This window comes from Trichomycterus rosablanca, chromosome 20 (assembly GCF_030014385.1).
Source record: "Trichomycterus rosablanca isolate fTriRos1 chromosome 20, fTriRos1.hap1, whole genome shotgun sequence".
NCBI classification, from domain to species: domain Eukaryota; kingdom Metazoa; phylum Chordata; class Actinopteri; order Siluriformes; family Trichomycteridae; genus Trichomycterus; species Trichomycterus rosablanca.
The window spans coordinates 26,048,578-26,072,376 of NC_086007.1; the positions used below are offsets into that span (position 1 = coordinate 26,048,578).

The 23,799-nt window shown below is 42.3% G+C and overlaps 1 protein-coding gene across 1 annotated transcript in view; it reads right to left on the reverse strand.

The window, feature by feature from the left end:
- Nucleotides 1-5,263: 5,263 nt before the first annotated feature.
- gucy1a2 (guanylate cyclase 1, soluble, alpha 2) overlaps nucleotides 5,264-23,799 on the reverse strand; it is a 25,807-nt gene continuing 7,271 nt past the window's right edge. The window contains exons 4-9 of the mRNA XM_063017145.1: nucleotides 22,196-23,004; nucleotides 13,816-13,971; nucleotides 13,298-13,627; nucleotides 13,049-13,192; nucleotides 9,612-9,766; nucleotides 5,264-8,303 (exon numbers count right to left, since the gene is read on the reverse strand). Of these exons, the coding sequence (XP_062873215.1) occupies nucleotides 8,093-8,303; nucleotides 9,612-9,766; nucleotides 13,049-13,192; nucleotides 13,298-13,627; nucleotides 13,816-13,971; nucleotides 22,196-23,004 (1,805 nt within the window). The 3' untranslated portion in view covers nucleotides 5,264-8,092. The remainder of the gene's footprint in view (nucleotides 8,304-9,611; nucleotides 9,767-13,048; nucleotides 13,193-13,297; nucleotides 13,628-13,815; nucleotides 13,972-22,195; nucleotides 23,005-23,799) is intronic.

A 23,799-nucleotide genomic window follows, 5' to 3' on the forward strand; every position in this document is an offset into this window, starting at 1 on the left:
TTCCGAGGTTTTTTTTTTAGAGGTGAACCATCAAACGGAGAGAGATGTGGGGAGAGTCCGAGAAGAAACAAATAGGAAATAGAGAAAACAAAAGCGAGGGAATGAGAACTGGAGAGAGAGGGAGTGGTGTGTGAACACAGCATGTGCTAAATGATGTTTCAGAAACGTATCTTTGCTCCTGCTGTGTTTCCCACTGAGAGACGCATTACTGCAGAGAGGCGCAAAAAAGAAACCGAACGAGGGAGAGAAGAGAAACATAATTGAACTGAGGTCTGTTAATGTGAAATTAATACATAAATATAATGTAGCAGACAGGACAGGCTGCAGCAGTTAGTGTGGGTGCAGCACGACTCTAGTGACCTAGAGTTAAACATGAAGTAAGTGGCTGTGTTCACAATTGCATAATACATACTGTATACTGCATACTACACACTACACTCAGTATATACTGTGCTGCATACTACACGGTATATACTGCATACTACATTCAGTATATACTGTATTCTGCATACTACACTCAGTATATACTGTATACAGCACTCAGTATATACTGTATTCTGCGTACTACACTCAGTATATACTGCATACTAGACTGTATATCATATATACTGCATACTACACTCAGCACATACTATATACTGCATACTACACTCAGCATATATGATATACTATATACTGCATACTACACTCAGTACATACTATATACTGCATACTACACTCAGTACATACTATATACTGCATACTACACTCAGCATATATTATATACTATATACTGCATACTACACTCAGTACATACTATATACTGCATACTACACTCAGCATATATGATATACTATATACTGCATACTACACTCAGTACATACTATATACTGCATACTACACTCAGTACATACTATATACTGCATACTACACTCAGCATATATTATATACTGCATACTACACTCAGTACATACTATATACTGCATACTACACTCAGTACATACTATATACTGCATACTACACTCAGCATATATTATATACTGCATACTACACTCAGTACATACTATATACTGCATACTACACTCAGCATATATTATATACTATATACTGCATACTACACTCAGTACATACTATATACTGCATACTACACTCAGCATATATTATATACTGCATACTACACTCAGTACATACTATATACTGCATACTACACTCAGCATATATGATATACTATATACTGCATACTACACTCAGTACATACTATATACTGCATACTACACTCAGCATATATTATATACTATATACTGCATACTACACTCAGCATATATGACATACTATATACTGCATACTACACTCAGCGTATATTATATACAGTAGTATGTACTGCATACTACACTCAGCATATACTGTATACTAAGTATATACTGTTTACTTAATACTACACTCTGTATATACTGCATACTACACTTAGTATATACTGTATACTACATACTACATTCAGTATATACTGCATACTGTATTCTACTCTTAGTATATACTATATACTGCATACTACACTCAGCATATATTATATACTGCATACTACACTCAGCACATACTATATACTGCATACTACACTCAGCATATATTATATACTATATACTGCATACTACACTCAGTACATACTATATACTGCATACTACACTCAGCATATATGACATACTATATACTGCATACTACACTCAGCACATACTATATACTGCATACTACACTCAGCATATATTATATACTATATACTGCATACTACACTCAGCACATACTATATACTGCATACTACACTCAGCATATATGACATACTATATACTGCATACTACACTCAGCGTATATTATATAGTATGTACTGCATACTACACTCAGCATATACTGTATACTAAGTATATACTGTTTACTGAATACTACACTCTGTATATACTGCATACTACACTTAGTATATACTGTATACTACATACTACATTCAGTATATACTGCATACTGTATTCTACTCTTAGTATATACTCTATACTGCATACTACACTCAGTATATACTCTATACTGCATACTACTCTTAGTATATACTCTATAATGCATACTACACTCAGTATATAATCTATACTGCATACTAATCTTAGTATATACTCTATACTGCATACTACTCTTAGTATATACTCTATAATGCATACTACACTCAGTATATACTCTTTACTGCATACTATTCTTAGTATATACTCTATAATGCATACTACACTCAGTATATACTGTATACTGCATACTACTCTTAGTCAATACTGTGCACTGTATACTACATTCAGTATATACTGCATACTACACTAGGTATACACTACCAGCCCTGCCACAGAACCTCTCATCTCTTTATTAAGATCTGCTGTTCTTCATTAACAGAGTGTTTACGATGTTCCTGATACACACCGTGTCTGGAAACGCTCCTCATTACAGTGCCAGAAGAACTCGGAGTGGAACATTAAGTGGGATTTACACTGTGTGTATGTTAGAACGCTGCTGTGGCTGTTTTAGAACGGATCGTAGCGGATGTTACGAACACGGAGCTCAAAGATAGAATACAGTCCTACTGTCGCACCTACTGGTATGTTTTTCAAAGTTTGGGAAAAAACCCTATGAACACGTGGAGAACATTGGCAAGGCGAGGATCATGCACGGGTCACCGGAACTGTGCAGCATCTACACAGCCTGCAGTCCCAGCCTGTTCCAGAACAGTGTGTTGATCTGTTAGGAACATGTTACGTGTTTGTGGATCAGTGTGTATCTCCCCGATCCCTTCCTGACCCATCCCATAATATTACATTACAACAGTAATCTGCTCATCACTCGTTCATTATGACCTCGTCATGTTCGGCCAATCAGATTAGGTTGTGTAATTACAGATGCTGCGCAAGATTCTGGAGACTTAATAATGAAGTCCAGTCGTGAGAGAGTGTGTGTGTGTGTGTGTGTGTTTGTGTGCATGCGTGTGTGTGTGTGTGTGTTGTTTGTTATTAAGAACTGAATTGATTTTGAGTCTGGTTATATTAAGGACAGTGATCTGTGTATTTCATTATAACACACACACACACACACACACAGATTAGGACAGTGGTGAGGATGTGCGAGCAGCTGCTTGAGGTCACACAGCGACAAACACACTGTCAACAACTGGCAGATGATGGCAAACAGACCTTCTCAAATTAATACACACACACACACACACACACTGAATAAATGTCAGGGTCGTCTCAGGATTAGCAGCAGCCAGAAAAATTAAAACAGTGCTTTACTGGATTAGCAGCTTTCTGATAAAGCACACACACACACACTCAAAGCTCACTTCTGACCCTACATAGTCTGTTTCTCTCTGTGTGTGTGTGTGTGTGTGTGTGTGTGTGTGTGTGTGTGTGTGTGTGTGTGTGTGTGTGTGTGTGTGTGTGTGTGTGTGTGTGTGTGTGTGTGTGTGTGTGTGTGTGTGTGTGTGTGTGTGTGTGTGTGTGTGTGTGTGACAGCGACAGTCGATAACACAACAGTGATTGTCTTAAAAAAGAGACCGTATCTCGTCACGCAGCGTGCGCTCTCTCACACACACACACACACACACACTTGGTGTTTAAATATTCCGAGCACCAGGCTTAGACCTTCCTGTTACCATGGCAACAGGGAACCCATCCTCATCCGGGTCCTCTCCATCTGTCCGTCCACGAGCTGATGTGGACTGACACTCGCACACCTTCACCGAGATGCTCACTGCTTAAATCCACTGCTCATTTTTACCTCCTCTGATGCCCCTCTGTCCCTAAAAGTCTGTTTCTGTCTGTCCCTAAAAGTCTGTTTCTGTCTGTCCTTCTGTCCCTAAAAGTCTGTTTCTGTCTGTCCCTCTGTCCCTAAAAGTCTGTTTCTGTCTGTCCCTCTGTCCCTAAAAGTCTGTTTCTGTCTGTCCCTCTGTCTGTCCCATGTCTGTTTCTGTCTGTTGCTCTGTCCCTAAGTCTATTTCTGTCTGTCCCTCTGTCTGTCCCATGTCTGTTTCTGTCTGTCGCTCTGTCCCTAAGTCTGTTTCTGTCTGTCGCTCTGTCCCTACGTCTATTTATGTCTGTCCCTCTGTCCCTAAAAGTCTGTTTCTGTCTGTCCTTCTGTCTGTCTCTCAAAGTCTGTGTTTGCCCCTCTATCGCTAAAGGTTTTTTTTGTCCCCCTGTCCCTAAGTCTTTTTATTTTTGTCTCTAAACGTCTTTTTCTGTCCGTTTGTCCTTCTGTCTGCCTTTCTTGTTTCTGTCTGTCTTTATGTCTGTCTCTTTATATGTCCTCAGTTTCTCTGTCTGTATCTTTTCTTTTGTCAGTTCCTTTTGTCTCTCTGATTCTCCTCTACTTGTCTTACTCCATCTTTCTTCTGTCTCTCTGTCTGGTGGTGCTGTCTCACAGTCTGTATATTAGTCCTTTTGAATACATAATTCTAAATAATGATTTTTCGGTTTTGTTATTTGTCTTTTAACTTGTCTGTCTGTTTTCTGTCTGTCTTCATCATTGCATCTCTGTATTTATGCCACTCTCTTTCTTTATTTAACAGACGTTGTTTACTTCTCTGTCTTTCAGGCTGTCCAGTTTTGTCTGTACCTCTTTGAATGTGTCATTATTCATCTGACATTCTGTCTGAGTCTTCGACTGCCTGTCTGTCTCTCTGACTCACTGTCCAACCCACTAGTTTGTTTCTGTCTAACTTTCTGTCGAGCTTTTGCTGTCTCGGTGTCCATCTGTTGCTGGATTACATTTAGAAAAAAAACATAAAACACAGTGTGTGTCAAAAGACACATTCGCTGAAATGGTAAAGACGTTCACAGGTAAACACATACACACACACACACACACACAGACACAAACACACACACTACATACACACACCACATACACCCCCTTCATCAGATATATAACTTTGTTCTTTATTGCATCCATAATTTATTTGCATCTTATTAGGCTAATGGGGGGCCTGTAAACAAGCTATCATGCAAATTGCAAAAACACACTAACACACTCAGCGTGTGTGTAAGTGTGGTGTCAGTCAGTAAACTGTGTGTGTGTGTGTGTGTGTGTGTGTGTTTGTGTGTTGTTGGCATTTCATTATCAGCATTTGACCTACAAGAGCCCTTCAGCAGCAGTTAACCACAGGCTAGAGTGGCACTACACACACACATCATGATCATCTTTAGCTGTAAGTATCGGGAGGCTAAAAGGCACCACGACGCACCAGAAAGCAGCACAGGAGTCACAGACTGAGAAAGTTTGCTCTGCTTCATTTTATTAGCATGGTGAAATAAAAAATAACCGACAGCTCTGGGTGTGATGGATGCTGAAGATGCTCGGATTAACAGCTCTGGGTGTGATGGATGCTGAAGATGCTCGGATTAACAGCTCTGGGTGTGATGGATGTTTGAGATGCTTGGATTAACAGCTCTCGACAGGTTTTATGGTGGTTCTCTGTTTGGTGTGAGGGGACAGAAGCACTTTACTGGTCTTGTGGGTGTGATTGGGGCGTCAGCTTGATTGACAGGTTCTGTTCTGGAGGGTGCAATTTGATTGACAGGGCTTGGTGTGACGCGTCCAGGGTTTGATTTGACTCAGTATGGTGTAGAGTAAGGCCCTACCTAATTCACAGCCGTGAAGATCACGTCACGGATTTAACGTTTTTAATTCGTGTAGCGTTCAAGTGTCTCACGTTTACTGCTTAATCTGCACTATGAGGCATCCTAGCAATCCTACGGCACTTCAGTTAGCAATCGTTTAGTCAAAATGTCCAAGATGTCAAAGTCTAAAGCAGATAAACACGCGACCTGGGGAACTGAGTTTGGAAAACTTACAACCAATTCTGTGGACACAGAGGGGGGGTCAAAACACGGATGAGAATTTTCGTCTTTGGAGACGTCACTGGATGTTCTAGGTTTACATTCAGATATTAATGTAGCTGTGCTGTGTAGTGTAGCTTCCATTTATTCTGTCATTCAGTTTATTAGTGTAATTTAGTACGACCATAATTCTAGGAGTAGACGTGTTGGGATTGTGGGGTTTAAAGTGGGTGTTGATTCGACTTGAGATGTCTTCTTGTGATGGAATTATAGGGGTTGGTTCAGCTTAGAGTTGTAGGTGTGGTGGGGTTGTGGGGTTAGTTTGATTAATAGCTCTTAGAGTGAGGGGCTTGTAAGGGCTGGTCAGTTGACCAGTCTTGGTTGCATGTGTTTGTAGTATTTGGTTCGATTGTCAGGGTTCTACGTGGTCTAGATCAGTGTTTCTCAACCTTTTTTCAGTCACGGCACCCTTTACAAGTATGCAGAATCTCGTCACCCCAGTCTAAAATGTATTAAAAAACTTACAATCTGCATCCCTCGGACTGCTAACACACACGCACACACACACACACCATAAGGTGTCATTTAGGGAGGGAGGGGTAAACGTGACTTACTTTTAATGGGAAACCTGAGCCTGGGATGATGCACACAATCGCCCTATTCTGGCAGGGATGGATGAGAGGCAGACACGGAGCTCTTGGTCCAGAGCCCTCAGTCGCTCCCTGTACCTGTTCTTGATGTGAGTTAGGCTCGAAGTTAGGCTTTGTTGTCAGGTGTTATTGCTTGGTTTGACAATTTCATACCACATACCAGGCACATAGGGAGAGGGCATGATGGATCACCGGTAAAGATGAAACCATACGTCAAGTAGCTACCATCGTACTGTCTTTTCTTTGTCTTGCTGCTGGCTTCCACTACCCTCGCTGCTGAGCTACCACTGGATGAAGAAGTTGATGGCTCAGATTCAGAGTTACCTGATTCTGGAGACTTTTTTTTTCAAAAACCTTTCCATGCTAGTTCATGTGCTTCACACAACGCTCTCCTAATGCATCGCGCGGTAATGGGGGGGGGTTTGCAGTGTTAGGCAACGCAGTGACGTGCTGACCCCCGCGTTGACGGTGTAGCATGGGGAAAGGGGCGTGTGAGACAAATTTTGATGTTTGAGGCGGCTAATGGTCGACATTTTCATGATAAGTTGACTTTTTTGTATTTTAAATTTATTTCATAATATCAGTAACGTCAGAATATTTTTGACGGCACCCCTGACGAAGCCAAACGGCACCCCAGGGTTCCGCGGCACCCCGGTTGAGAAAGGCTGGTCTAGATGTTGGGATTGGCTGAAAGACATTGTGGGACTTTGTAATGGAATTATAGGGGTTGGTTCAGCTTAGAGTTGTAGGTGTGGTGGGGTTGTGTGGTCAGTTTGATTAACAGCTCTTACTGTGGTGGGTTTTGTAGGGGCCGGTCAGTTGACAGGTCTTGGTGTGATGGAATTGTAGTGGTTGGTTTGATTGACAGATCTTGATGTGGCTTCAGTTCAAGGGCGTGTTTTGACTGACAGGTTTTAAGTTGCATATTCGGAGGACTTGCTTTGACTGACAGCTTTGGTGTGGCCCTAATTACGATATATATTGGTTGCGTCCCCTCCAAGATTCAGATATACTCAAAATGCCTCTCGCGATATATGTAATGTTAGAACCCATCAGTCGTCCGTCCGTCCCCCAATGTTCAATTTATGGCTACAGCCTGGAGTCTTGATGTGGACATGAATGAAAAATAATGAAAGACAGTTCAATCTGTAGAAGATTAAAGCATGGAGCCTTACAAGTGGAAACACACACACACACACACACACACACTCAGTCCGTTTGTATTTATCAGAAGGCACCAGGTTCTCCAACATGAATCAGTGCTGAGTGTGTGTGAGTTTACAGAGAATTGTATAGACGTATTATTGGGAAGTGTGTATATTATCTATACGTGTGTGTGAGTGTGTGTATGTGAGTATGTAGCAGAAAGCTTTATGCAAATATATATGTGTGTGTATATATTTATTCAAATATATATTCATATATAAGTTCAGGTCTCGTTCGAGTCGAACTTGAATATTCGTTAACGATCACGCGGCGTTCCGGCGGTCCTTCTCGTCGAGCCACCCCAGTGGGCGGAGCATGTGTTCCGATAGGCGGAGTTGCCTCGGGTTGCCAGAAGTGACTCGGGCCTCGTAGGCATGGCATTATTAGCGTAAGTGAACGGGGCTTTTCTCAAAGGCTGGTCTCCCGTAGGAACATGGTCCCGATGTTATAGGACGCTTTCCGTATAGGGGCGGAGCGAGTGTTAGTGAGAGGGGCGTGGCCATGAGTCTTCCCCGCCTCCAGAAAGTAGCACATTCCCGGGATCTCTTTGGGGAAGTTTTCAGGAAGGTCCTGACGGGAGCGAGGGACGAAGGAGAAGGAGCGATCATCGTGGAGGAGTCTGGGAAAAAAACATGATAGAGGAGAGATTACTATATTAAAGCAGGTGACAAATTAAAGAAAAAAAGGGTTAAATGACTAAAATAGTGGGTGCAGATGCTTTCAGACGGGTCGACTGCATAACGCAACTAAGCAATTAACATCCTACGATACTCCGCGGTATATATAGAAACACTGAGCAGCGCCCAGCGCCGAGTTCACATATCAGCTCTGCTCTCAGACGGCTGGGCACCCCTAGCAGGCACAATTTGCAGTGCCTGTAGCAAAAAAAATGGGCCACTAGTCTGCTGAGTGGGAAAAGACCGGACTGAAAATAGGGCGGGGTCTTAGACACTGTGTAAGGACCGTGGTTGCCCAAGGTGCCTGTACAGAAGTGGAGTGGTTCTCCGTGCATGAAGCCAATCTCAATCAAAGTATTGGAGAATGAGAAGGGATTGGACCGTGCACACGTCGTAAAGATGCTGTATTAGGCAAGTACACCCCTCTTGGACGCCATCGGGGGTCCCCAGCAGCGGAAGACTGATTGGCTATGACTAAATTAGGAGACATTTAGAAAAATGCATAAAAAAAGAAACGTTGACCTCAATTTTGGATTCTGATCTCAATACGAAAATAGCTGAGTGACTGGAATAGAGGTCCTTATTATTGGAGCATTGATGGCAGGAGCTTCAGTCACTAAGACAAGAAAAAATATGTTTGCAGACCCCCATCCTGATCGAGGAGAGCTGCAGACTATCACACGCCCCCTCCGACATGGGCGCAGTCGCCACCCACTCCTTTTTACCCACCAGAGACACACAGGGTCTAACACAGAGCCTTATTACATACGGAGAGTCACACACTACTATCCATGAATCGATCATCTTGATGAGACAGCCAGTCAACCTTCCCTCCCTTAGGCACAGCCGAGGCAAACTTAAGAGCTTGAGATCGCAGTGCACCCCTGTGAAACCTTTTTGATATGACTGAGCAGGTTGGGGCAGGGTTACTCCTGGAACAAGACGTCAGTTCATTTCAAGGCAACACACACTTCTTACACCTGCGGGCAATTTTGGGCAACCAATCAACCTCTGAGCAGGAAAGGAGAAACGTGAACAAGAGGAGAACATACAAAATATTTTATAAACATTCAGAGCCAAAGTTTGAACCCAGGTTCCCAGGAATGGTGCTATGCTGCACCCACTTACCTGCTGTGTGTGTCACAGTGTGGCATCCGTCCACTAAAGAGCCAGAGACTCAGGGGACGCCAACGCGCCATAAAGGTGTCCTGGCACGTTACTGTGTGTGTGTGTGTGTGTGTTTCACTCACTGATAGGTTGTCGGGCTGACGTTGATGCAACGTGGTTGGCTGCCAGACTCAAACTTGCTGGCCAGTGTGACGTTGTTCCCAAACAGACAGTAGCGCGGCATCTTCACCCCGACCACGCCCGCCAACACCGAGCCGGAGTGTATCCCTATACGCAGCTACACACACACAGAGTTATCACCATGTGCACAGCTGAGCTAGAAGCACACACACACATTTTTATTGAGTGTGTGTGTGTGTGTGTGTGTGTGTGTGTGTGTTTCTCCTCCTGCTCTACTTCAGCAGTTCTAACCAACCACAGAATGCCAGCACACTGCCTGCACCATCATCACCATGGCAACCTCGACAGGGGAGAGTCTGGGTCGGTACTGTCGTCAGAGCAACACACACACACACGCACTTTGACAAACACATTTTGACACACACACACACACACACACACACACCCAGGGGAGGGTCTGGTCCAGGGTTCAAAAAGGGCACATGAAGGGAACATGACTGACAGCTGCCAGTTATTAGAAGTCCTGCAGTATCCATGGCAACCAGCCTCTCATAGCCATGTGATCTAGAAACCTAGAAACACAGAACGTCCAAAAAGAACACAAGAGAACGCTAACAGAACAACAGAGAACGCTAACAGAATGCTAACAGAACGACGGAACACTAACAGAACACTAACAGAACACCAGAACACTAACAGAACACTAACAGAACACTAACAGAACACCAGAGAACACCCTAACACTAACAGAACACTAACAGAACACTAACAGAACACTAACAGAACACTAACAGAACACGAGAGAACACTAACAGAACACCAGATAACACTAACAGAACACTAACAGAACACCAGAAAACAGCAGAACACTAACAGAACACGAGAGAACACTAAGAGAACACCAGAGAACTCTAACAGAACACTTACAGAACTCTAACAGAACACTTACAGAAGACCAAAGAACACTAACAGAACACCAGAGAACTCCAGAACACTAACAGAACACCAGAGAACACCAGAACACTAACAGAACACTAACAGAACACGAGAGAACACTAAGAGAACACCAGAGAACACTAACAGAACACCAGAGAACACCAGAACACTAACAGAACACGAGAGAACACTAAGAGAACACCAGATAACTCTAACAGAACACTTATAGAAGACCAAAGAACACAAGAACACTAACAGAACACCAGAGAACTCCAGAACACTAACAGAACACCAGAGAACACTATCACAACACCAAGAGAACACTAACAGAACACCAGAGAACACTAACAGAACACCAAGAGAACACTAACAGAACACCAGAGAACACGATCACAACACCAAGAGAACACTAACACTAACAGAACACCAGAGAACACTAACAGAACACCAAGAGAACACTAACAGAACACCAGAGAACACTATCACAACACCAAGAGAACACTAACACTAACAGAACACCAGAGAACACTATCACAACACCAAGAGAACACACACACACACATCTACACATGCACACAATCTTTTACACACACGTGTTCATGTACACACGTTTAAACACGATCGATAGCGTCAGTCTCAGATATTTAACGTCTCTATTAACCCGACCGCTGTGCTAAACCTGTCAATCAACAAGCTGCCCCGCCCACCCACGACAGCTCATAAATATTCAACACCTGTCCTTTCAGTACGATACACACACACACACACACACACACACACACACACAGTAGTGGATGTAATAATGATGACGTGCAGTCTGTCGGACCCTGATACTCTGTGATGTTCCTATTAACTCAATAGCACTGCTGCTGCTGTCAATCATCCTGCAGTTACACCCACATGTGACTTATTAGATGCTGTCAAACGGACACACACACACACACACACACACACACACACACACACATAAATCTCTTTATCCTTCATAGGTCTTTGCTTGCCTTATTCATGCTGCCTCAGCATTCAGCATACACACAGTTACACACACAAACATACATACACACACAGTTATATACACACAGGTACATACACACACCTACTGTACATACACACACACAGCTACACACACACAACTACATATACACAGACACATACACAGCTACACACACACAACTACATATACATACACACCTATATTCACACAGTTATATACACACAGGTACATACACACACACAGCTACACACACACAACTACATATACACAGACACATACACAGCTACATATACATACTTACACACACACACCTATATTCACACAGTTATATACACACAGCTACATACAGACACACACACACACAGTTATATATACACACAGCTTCACACACACCTACAGTACATACACATAACAGACACACACAGATACATACACACAGATACACACACACGGCTACATACACACAGCTACTCATACACACACAGTTATATACACACACAGTTATATACACACAACTACATACAGACACACACACACAGCTACATACACACACCTACAGTACATACACATAACAGACACACACAGATACATACACACAGATACACACACACGGCTACATATACACAGCTACTCATACACACACAGTTATATACACACACAGTTATATACACACAACTACATACAGACACACACACACCACACACACACAGCTACATACACACTACATATACCTAGCTACATATATACACACATGAACATACACAGCTACATATACATACTTACACACACACACACCTATATTCACACAGTTATATACACACAACTACATACAGACACACACACACACAGTTATATATACACACAGCTTCACACACACCTACAGTACATACACATAACAGACACACACAGATACATACACACAGATACACACACACGGCTACATACACACAGCTACTCATACACACACAGTTATATACACACACAGTTATATACACACAACTACATACAGACACACACACACACCACACACACAGCTACATACACACTACATATACCTAGCTACATATATACACACATGAACATACACAGCTACATACACACAGCTACACACAGCTACAAACACACACATACATACACACACACACACAGCTACAAACACACATAGCTACATACACACACCTACATACACACAGGTACACACACACACCTACATACACACACAGCTACACACCTACATACACACAGTTACACACACACCTACATACACACATACCTACATACACAGTCACACACAGCTACATACACACACTTATATACACACACAGCAAAATACACACAGCTACTCACACACACCTACTGTACATACACACACACACACAGCTACACACACACACCTACATACACACAGGGACATATTTATCACAGACTGGACTGAATTACTGAAGAACTCAAATGGCTTGACTGGACTTGCTGAGACCCCTGACCAGGAAACGTCATGCTATAGCTCACCTTGATGGGCTTTCCATCGGGGGTGAGCACTTCCTCTGAGAGCTCCATCATCTTCAGGGCCATTTGTGCAATCGGTCGAGCGTGACACAAACATTTCTTATGAAGACCTGCTGCCACACAGTAGGCATCTCCTATCGTCTCAATCTAACCCAACACACACACACACACACACACACACACAATAATAATAATAATAATGATTATGGTAATGATAATAATAATAATATGTGCACGTGTGTGTGTGTGTACCTTGTAGACGTCGAGCACGCCGCACTGGTAGTCGAACCGGGTGTAGAGTTCGTTCAGCATGCTGATGACCTGCATGGGTGTGCAGTGTTCACACACGGCCGTGAAACCCACGATGTCGGAGAACAGCATGGTGACGTCGTCGAACTTCTTGGCCTGGACAGGAAGTCCCTGCCAGAGTCTTTGTGCCACGTGGCCAGGAAAGATGGAGTAGAGCAGCTCCACTGTGCGCCGCTTCTCCTCCTCCAGAGCCCGGTGCGTTCTCTCCAGAGTCGCCTTCAGCTTATCCATCCGCTTCTTCAGGCCATCCTGAGCCTTCGCCTGCTCACCCACCTGCACACACACACACACACACACACACACACACGTAGCTGGCAAACTACGTACTAAATATTAAATAGTATTTAAAAAATAACGAATCTAAAGATTGTGTACCAATTTATTATATATTGTATGTATGTCATGGATTAGGAAACTGATTGGAAATAAACAAAAAGTTAAAGAACAGTGGCCACACCCACCAAAATGACATCACGGGTGGCATCGTGGATGGGGATGTCCGAGAGGTGGAGGCCGCGCCCCATCAGCTCCTCCAGCCTATCAACACGAGGTGACCCAAGGAACATGATGGAGTTCGACTCGGGGAGGTGGATCATCTGACCTTTCAGCTCCATCACCTGTAGTAACAACAAACATGTATGAACCACAAAACACACGTGATCACCATTAAACAGTGACACAGGACAGAGGTAGTTTAATGGGTAGAGCTGTGGGTTACCAACTTAGAAGGTTGTCGGTTCAAATCCCAGCTCTCTTAAGCAAGACCCTTATTTAGAAAAGTGGCCAAAAAAATAGGAATAAATGTAATGACGGTTTCCAGTGTGAGTGAGCTGATACAGAAAGACTAGATTACAAACTTTTGGCTGCCAAGGGTTCCATTAATTTAGTGTTACATGTTAAAGGTGTTTCCGGTTCTACAGATGCTGGTTTTATCAAACTGACACAGGAAAAATGTGTGTGTTAGCCTGTGTGTGTGTGTGTGTGTGTGTGTGTGTGTGTGTGTGTGTGTGTGTGTGTGTGTGTGTGTGTGTTTTACCAACACTCCAGAAGATGTGTTTATATAACCACTGTATTAATTTATAATCTGTCTTACAGGTTTGTACTGCCTCTGACCTACTCACACACACACACACACACACACACACACACACACACACATTATTGCCAGAGTGAAGAGCAATAATAGAATGTTATTACTGCATGAGTAGAACAAACCATTACAGCAGAACACACGAGTAAATTGTGTCAGTGTGTGTGTGTATCTATACATGTGTGTGTGTATCTTTACATGTGTGTGTATGTGTGCATATATCTATACGTGTGTGTATCTATACATGTGTATCTATCTATACATGTGTATCTGCTATTCTTTTTAATAGTTTTTATACTTAGATCACGACAGAAATGTGAAGTCCTAGATCCTAAAACTTGTAAAGTTTTCAGTTTCCTGATTGCATGTAAATCTGTCCTGTTTCTGTCTAATTTTAAGAAATTGTTCTATATTTGTTGTTCTCTCTCATAATTTAGCTAATTTTTAATGAACTGTCTTATGCTGCTCTCTTTGTTTTTATCTTAATTATTCTTGATGTTGATGTACTATTTTGATTTTGTACTATGATTTGTATGGTGTATGTACGTATTTGTTTTGATTATTTGTCTTATGTAAAGCGTCTTTGAGTATCTTGAAAAGCGCTATATAAATAAAATGTATTATTATTATTATTATTATTATCTATCTATACATGTGTATCTATCTATACATGTGTATCTATCTATACATGTGTATCTATATGTGTGTGTATCTATCTATACGTGTGTGTATCTATACATGTGTGTATCTATACGTGTGTGTATCTATACATGTGTATCTATACGTGTGTGTATCTATCTATACGTGTGTGTATCTATACATGTGTGTATCTATACGTGTGTGTATCTATACATGTGTGTATCTATACGTGTGTGTATCTATACATGTGTGTATCTATACGTGTGTGTATCTATCTATACGTGTGTGTATCTATACATGTGTGTATCTATCTATATGTGTGTGTATCTATACATGTGTGTATCTATCTATATGTGTGTGTATCTAGCTATACGTGTGTGTGTATCTATACATGTGTGTATCTATTCACTTATACCTGTACGTGTGTGTATCTATCTATCTATACGTGTGTGTATCTATTCACTTATACCTGTACGTGTGTGTATCTATCTATTTATACGTGTGTGTATCTATCTGTCTACACGTGTGTGTGTATCTATCTATTTATACATGTGTGTGTATCTATACATGTGTGTATCTATGCATGTGTGTATCTATTTACATATTTTGTTTGATACAGGCAGAGGTAGCTTAATAGTTAAGATACTGGACTATATCAGAAGGTTGCTGGTTCACGTCCCACTCCTGCCAAGTTGCCACTGCTGGGTGTTTTGCAGCTACACTTGGCTACATCAAACATGGTCAAATGTGCCTGCTGAGCAGTCGGCTAGGCCAGAAGCACCACTGAGACTTAAAATTAAGAGCTGGTGATCACCGCAGTGATGCCCCATTTACTGTAAACATATAGAATGTGGTTTCGGGTTGGACTGTTTTTTGATATGGTGGTACCAGTTTGGGTGCAGTAGCATTCTGCAGAAATGTCACGCTGTAACACTCCTCCTGTGCATGAAGTGTTTTTGTAACACTAACGTGAGACCCTGACAATGACCTCTCAGCACGAAAATGGCTTTGATATGTAAATGTAGGACCGTGCACACACGGCAAATCCATTATCATCTGAACATCATCACCACACAGCTCAAACAGCAAAAAATCTGAGGCTCGCCTGATTCTCCGTCCTTTTTCCTGTCGCTTCTCTCGTGTTCTGTAAGCACATCAAGCCCTCGGTGTTATGAAATGTAAAAGAGTTGAGCCTGATTTCTGTCTGAAGCTTCTGTCTAAAGCATTTTCAGACACCTTCGGGGGATCTGAAAGGCATTTCAAATGAATCCAACCTGGACAGAAGAAGCCAAAATCTCCACCCACGTCCACACCAGCTAACTGATGTATAAAATCAATTATAAATCATAAAGTAAAATTAATTATACGCTTATGACTTTGTAGCAGTTTGCAGAAAGTTGTGTTCTGTTCCAGTGTGACATGAATTAAAAGGGTTGGTGTGGAGAACCTCCAAGACCAAATGGGGAATTACAAACAAAGACAAAGACGAAGGAACGTCAATTAGAACAAACTTCATCTAATTATGAGAGAATAAACTGTAGAGAGCAATGTAAAACTATCTGTAGGAATCCTTTACTGCCGGGTAAAAAGAAGCGGTCTCTCACCTTTGACCCATGTTGCGCATGCAAAAGAGGTTGCCAGTGCTATGATTAAGGCCCTTAAAATGAGCCGTTTCCCGTCTAATCAGCAATTTGCTGTGAAATTCAAACTTTAAGGTTTGTGTTTAGCGATTTAACATTTTTCATTCGTTCAAGTGCCTCACAGTTACTGGTTAATCTGCACTATGAGGCGTCCTAGCAATCCTACGGCAATTCAGTTAGCACTCGCTTAGTCAAAACATCCAAGATGTGGAAGTAAAGCAGATGAAAACACGTCTCGGGTAACTGACGAGACGAGAATTTCTGTATTTGAGACGTTGCTGGATGTTTTAGGTTTACATTCAAGTATTAACGTAGCTGTGCTGTGTATTGTAGCTTCTATTTATTCTATCATTTAATAGACGTGAAATGTGGCTCTCTTCTGTAAAAATCGAGAACGAGGTCTGTGAAATTTAGCACATTTTCCCGTGAATTTAGTAGGGCTCTAGCTATAACCAATCAAAATAACCCATCTACTGTCGAATCAGGACAATCTACAAGTTCCAGTCCAAAGCCGATGACCTGCTGTTAACCCAAAACAAAACGGCTCATCGAGGGTGAACGAATCGGTCGATAAACAATTTGCCGTTCAGTATAGACGATCTCTCGTCTTCTGCTTAGTCAGAATGTTCATTCAGAGTCACTGAGGAGCAATTTAACGGGTCAGACGGTGCTGACCTGTGATGGACTAACACCAGGAGTGTTTAACCACCCTGCGTCCATCGTTCCAGGCTGGTACCGAACTCTGTTTGTGAAATCAAATGAATTAAATAAATGACAAACAGTATCGGGTTTAGTTTTCAGAAAAGCTACGTGTTGTATCACACACACACACACATTAGCCCCACTGCTCAGAAAAACAGTGATGATTTTCTTTTTGCTGTCATCTTTTTTTCCAGCGAGTCAGACTTTACCTGAGTCGCACGTCAAAGATCCCTGAGTCATAATCCCCAAGGTTACAAGAGAGAGACGTACAGACAGTGTGTGTGTGTGTGTGTGTGTGTGTGTGTGTGTGTGTGTGTGTGTGTGTGAGAGAGGGTCTTATATAAGCCTCTTTAGACACTGAAGCGAGTGCAGTAGCCACATTTTTGCCAACACTAAGTCTGCTTACCTGCACCACAAAGGTCTGATATCTGTTACAGATGTAACATAAATCTACACACATTAAATTATTTTGTTGGTTTAAACATATTCAGTTCTGCTGTGAAATCTGGCAACCTTTGCTAACTGCAGGACACCCTGACTGGTCGATAAGGGCTGCAGGCTAGCACGCGTCTCCTCTGACACATGTAAAGCTGAACTGCATACTGAGGATCACGCTATGCTCTGTGTGTTTCTCCTGGCCTGTGAGGAAGGAAGTGATTTTTGGATTTAACATTTTCCCCCTCAGACATGGCTGTTCCATCGAGAGCATCGATTACTGTTATTCTAATGGGATTCGTACCAGTAAGAACGATTATCAGAACAATTATCTGTGGAGATCGTGCTCTACAATAACACACTGCGCTTTAATTCACTCAAGCCGACCTAAATTAATTACATAACAATGCAGCAACAATCGGGACAAGTTAGTTTAGCTTGTTTTGGTTCCCTGTGTGAATTTGAGGATGTCAGATTGCATCTATGAAACCTGAAAAGCCAGAATTAAAGTACAAATTACACTACAGGTATAATAAAATGGCTAAACTGCAGATTCTAGATCAACTAGTCGTGCTAAACGGAGTGTAAACACAGAGCAGATCAACTAACCATGACATGCTCCAACCACTTTACATATATTTGTATTTATTTTGTGCTTTTTTTATTGGCTTTAATATCTATTATTTCTTTTTACCGTAGTAAGTGCATTTTAATTTTCAGCTTAAGTGTTTAGTAAACGTCTTTTGAAGACAGTGAGAGACTCAGTATTGAACCGAATGGAAATACAGGCCAGGTTCAGATCAAACCCAAAACACATGATGTATAAATGCAGAAGTCTGTTGTAGAAAAAACAACAAAACCCACTGCAGGTTTGATTACAGATTTACACACGTGCTTCTAGTCATTTTTATTTTCTAAACGTCTGAAATACTTAAAATCAATTTGCTTCAATCGAGCATTTTTTTAACACTCCAGAATGACGACTGATTTTGGCTCGTGCTTGCAAAGCTGACAATGTGAATTAGGATTAGCAGCACACACACACACACACACACACACACTGAACTGGTACACCACCACTGGCTGTCGTGGAATATTAAGGTTTAATTGCTATGATACCCGGCATATCACTATGGCAACAAAGCTTCTTCTACATCTCTGCTCGGAGAATACGACAGGCTGAGTAATGCAGCGCCGTGTTCCTTAAAAACACCTCAAAGCGTTCAGATCCATCCAAACCGTACATTCAGAATCAATTATTACGTTTATATAGATAATTTAAAATAGGATTTAATAGTCAAATCATGATTGGTGCTCTCTCTCCAGCGGAGCTGGTAAAATCAGGGTCCGAGCATCCTGGTGGTCTGTAATGTCAGTGTGTCTTTTACTGAACCAGAATGAATGTTGAATGGAGCCAAAAGAAATTATAAAAAAGCATTTTTTTTATTAACAGGTAAACGGGAAATTCTGAAGTCAAAACATCACAGTCCGCTGGGCTAAGAACATCACAGTCATTCGCTTCCACTCCGCTCCTTTAAATCGCTTTTAATGTAGAGAAAAAATAGGTGAACTAATTACGATTAAAAAAATCTACTGTTACGGCACTCGAGTGGTCCGACATTAAGCTGCACTTGGCCACAACCGCTGAAATCCAGGGTTCGAAGCCCCAGTGGAACTATTGCTTGGTCGGGCATCTACATACAGACATAAATGGCTAAGTATTGTAGAATAGGGGTAAACTTTGGCGGCCCACGGGTCCCTACTGCCAACACACCTACTTCAGCTCATTAACTAATCACCGAGTTGCACATTAGATGGATTCGGTTTGCTGGGAGAAAATAGTTCTAAATAAATTCAAGTTTGGTTGGAGATAAATTCTGTATAAGCAAATACTTATGTTTTTTAAAAACAGCCAACTCTACAGCCAGGCTCTCTCTCTCTGTGTGTGTCTGTGTGTGTGTGTGTGTGTGTGTGTGTCTGTGTGTGTGTGTGTGTGTGTGTGTGTGTGTGTGTGTGTGTGTGTGTGTGTGATCCTGTGTAAACTAAATGTCGACAGATAAGCCTACACACATATACACACACACACACACACACACACACAGGACATATTTACAATCTGTCTGCAGCTCTGCTAATGTTTGTACTACAAACCCCATAATTCATGCTTTCTCCTGGATTTATTGGACACGATGGCTGGTGGCCCAGCAGTGTGTTACGTGTGTGTGTGTGTGTGTGTGTATGTTGCGTGTGTGTTGCGCTGATGCCCTGTTGTAAGGAGAAGCATGTTGAGTTAAAGCTCTATCTAAATTTAAGCTTTTATAATAATCCCACTGATCCAGTGGATTTGATGTGTTTGTGAATTAGTTGAACATCAGTAGTTTCACTGAACCTGTTCTGGTTATTAAATCACCGCCAGAGCTGCAGGACACAAATTCTACATTTTTATTTATAAGTGCAAAATACAGTCGAGCTGATCAGTGAAAACTGATTTTTATTTTATTTTTATTGCATATTACAAAATCCTAACTTTCTGGAAATGGGGAAATAAATCATTCTTAATTTATTTAATCAAATGACTCAAGATTAGATTTAATTTATGAAAATTATGTGATATTTATTATTTACTTTAACGTTTAATGTTTATTTTCATCTTCTCAACTGGTGGGTCACAGGACTATTAACTAGCTAAGTCGGCAGTGTAGCCTAGTGGTTAAGGTACTGGTCCAGTATTCAGAAGGTTGCTGGTTCAAGCCTCACCACTACCAGGTTGCCACTGTTGGGCCCTTGAGCAAGGCCCTTAACTCTCAATTGCTTAGACTGTATACTGTCACAACTGTAAGTCACTTTGGATAAAAAGCGTCTGCTAAATGCCGAAAATGAAAATGTAAAATGTAAATCACTCGATCGCCTACTCGCTCGATGATTTACCTATTCACTCACTCGATCACTTACTACTCACTCAGTTACTTACTCACTCGATCACTCACTCGATCGCTTACTCAATTGCTTATTACTCACTCGATCACTCACTCGATCACTCGATCGATCATTTACCTACTCACTCACTCGATCACTCACTTGATCATTTACCTACTCACTTACTCGATTGCTTATTACTCACTCGATCGATCACTCACTCGATCACTCACTCAATCACTTACTGCTCGCTTGATCACTTACTCACCCACTCACTCAATCACTCGATCACCTACCCACTCACTCGATTACTTACTCACTCAATCACCCATCATTTAGTCACTCGATCACTCACTCACTCACTTGATCACTTACTTGCTTGATTACTCACCTGATCACTAATCATTATTACCCCCTCTCCTCCTCCCTCCCTCCCTCAGCCACTGCACTGCATTACATGCTGTTTTATTTTTAATCAACCAACTGTAAAGACAATTTAGATGAACTGATAATAAATGTAGGCTGCAGACTGCAAACACACTCTGAGTGTTTTTAGTTCTAAATCTATAGGACTGATAAAGTTTAGTACTAAATATTTAGTCCTGAAGATATAGTCCTAAATAAAGGTTTTGAGATTAGCAACAACAAATGCAGTTTGTTGCAGATTAGAGTAAAAAGAGAAGCAAGACACGACTACAGCGCATTTACATTTTCAGCATTTACCTGACGTTTTTATCCAAAGCGATATACAGTACTGTGACAGCAATTGAGGGTTAAGGGCCTTGCTCAAGGGCCCAACAGTGGCAACCTGGCAGGGGTGGGGCTTGAACCAGCGACCTTCTGGTTTAGTCCAGTATCTTAACCACTAGGCTACAACTGCGCTACATTAAATACACTAGAAACAATAAACAACACTATAAAGACTATTGATTATAAATGAAGATGACTTCATTTATACTCTGTAACTCCAATATATTGACTTTAAGTTCAGGCTCTAGATTAACTGGTTATTAACCTAAAGATGTCAATTAAATGCTGGCTCTAGATAACTAGACTGTAAATAACGACTGGACGTTATTGATACGTTGGCTGTAAATCTAGAGCGGCTCTGTAGATAAACCGGCTCTATATGAGGTGTAATTACTGTAAATCCTGACTGGTTTTAAAATGACTAGGAATAAAGATTAAACCGGTTCAGATGAACTGGTTCTGGATAGATGGATTTAAAATACAAGCTGTGTTCTAGATAACACAACCTGAATAACAAGGATGAGTATTCGTGTTATTTGTTTATAGTTATTTAGTAATAGTTGGTTCAGGTGGGCAGGTGGTAAAACAGACAATACACACACACACACATACACACACACACACACACACATACACACACACACACACACACATGGCACAACTCTGTACCTTCTCTTTGCTTTCCAGAGCTGTTGGGTCCGGCCGGGTGCGAATGGTGAACGGCGTGGACAGGCGCAGTAAAATGTTCTGGAAGGAGCAAGGGATTCTGGGAGAGACGAGCTGGAAGCTGTCACTAAAGCTTAGCGTCCAGTGTGGCTTCCTGAGCCCCTCCCCGACCTGCTTTAGCCCCGCCCCCACCTGCAGAACCTCCATGCGAGGGCCGATGATGAGGTGGAAAGGAAACGCCCGGCAGAAGGTGCTCAGTCCAATGCGAAGATCTAAAGTCGAGCGCGAGAGCTGACGCAGGGACGACGAAGGCGACGACGACGGCGACACGGTCTGAACCTCTCGAATGAGAAACGACAAACAACCCGGGTACGAGGACATGGGCGGTGACGGAGACGATGAGGTGGCGGAGTCATCTGAGGTCTCTCCGTCCTTGCTGGCCATGCGGAGCCGGGTCGGAGCAGCCTCCTCCACCTGGACCTCTGCGCTGTAGATCCGCCGTGCTGCAGCCCGGATCAAACCAGGCATGGCCACGCCCACCGTCGGGTCGGGGTTGAAGCAGTGCAAGAGGAGAGTTCTCCCCGCTACCTCGTCCTCTCCTCCATCCTCTACGTCTTTGCACAGGAACGACGGCGACTCCGAAGACGGTCTGCGGCCGTACGAGGTCCGAGCATGCTCCAGCAGGGCGTCAAAACCGTTAAAGAAGTCCTGAAGGTTTCCGCCAAGAGCGCGCAGAACTCGCTCGTTCTCCTCCAGACACAGGCCGAAAAACTCCTCGCCGAAACGCTCCCGGAGTGTCGAGAAGCCCACACCTATAAAAAACACAAAATCAATTCACTAAACGCGCTGAGCGATATTAAAACACCGACAGGACATCTAAGCTTCTGTATGAATGTTCTTGACCCAGCAGATTCATGAAATAAACCCACAATAATCATCAGAAAGAATTTAGATTCCTGCCATATGGGGTTTTTCTGATCTACAGATAAACTACCCCGGTCAGGTGCCCTACAAAATATTTTAATGTGCTCTAAGAATAATGATAAGAAGGGACGCAAGAACACCAGAGCTCGCGAGTTTAAACCTCAGCTTTCACTGACAATGATTGGCTCGTCCGTCGAGATGGATGACGAACGGGATTCCTTATAACTGCTGCAGTTGCGACCTCTGCTGGCTGATCAATGGTACTGCACAGAGATCGGTGCGTGACTCTCCATACACGAGACTGAGCCCCATATGAACTCACATCTTGTGTCACCTCTACTAACTCGATGTCTTAATCGTCTGCATCTCAATCATCTGCCTCCAAAACTTAGGGGGCAGTTTGAATTCTCTCTACATAGGCAGATGCCCAAATAGGGAGTGGGCAGCAAGGCAGCTCACTAAGTTTTGTGACCCAATGGTGTGTATGTTCCTCCAGATTTTTATCAGTGGACAATTTTTGATCACTGAACACTGGTGGTTTCATATTTTTGGCTGGAGCGCTATTCTCCACCCAGCGTTGACAATGAGGTGTTTAAAAATCCCAACAACACTGCTGCACCTGCTACACCAACCACTCACAATACCATGTTATTACAATGTTATTGTCATAGCAGTGCTGAGAA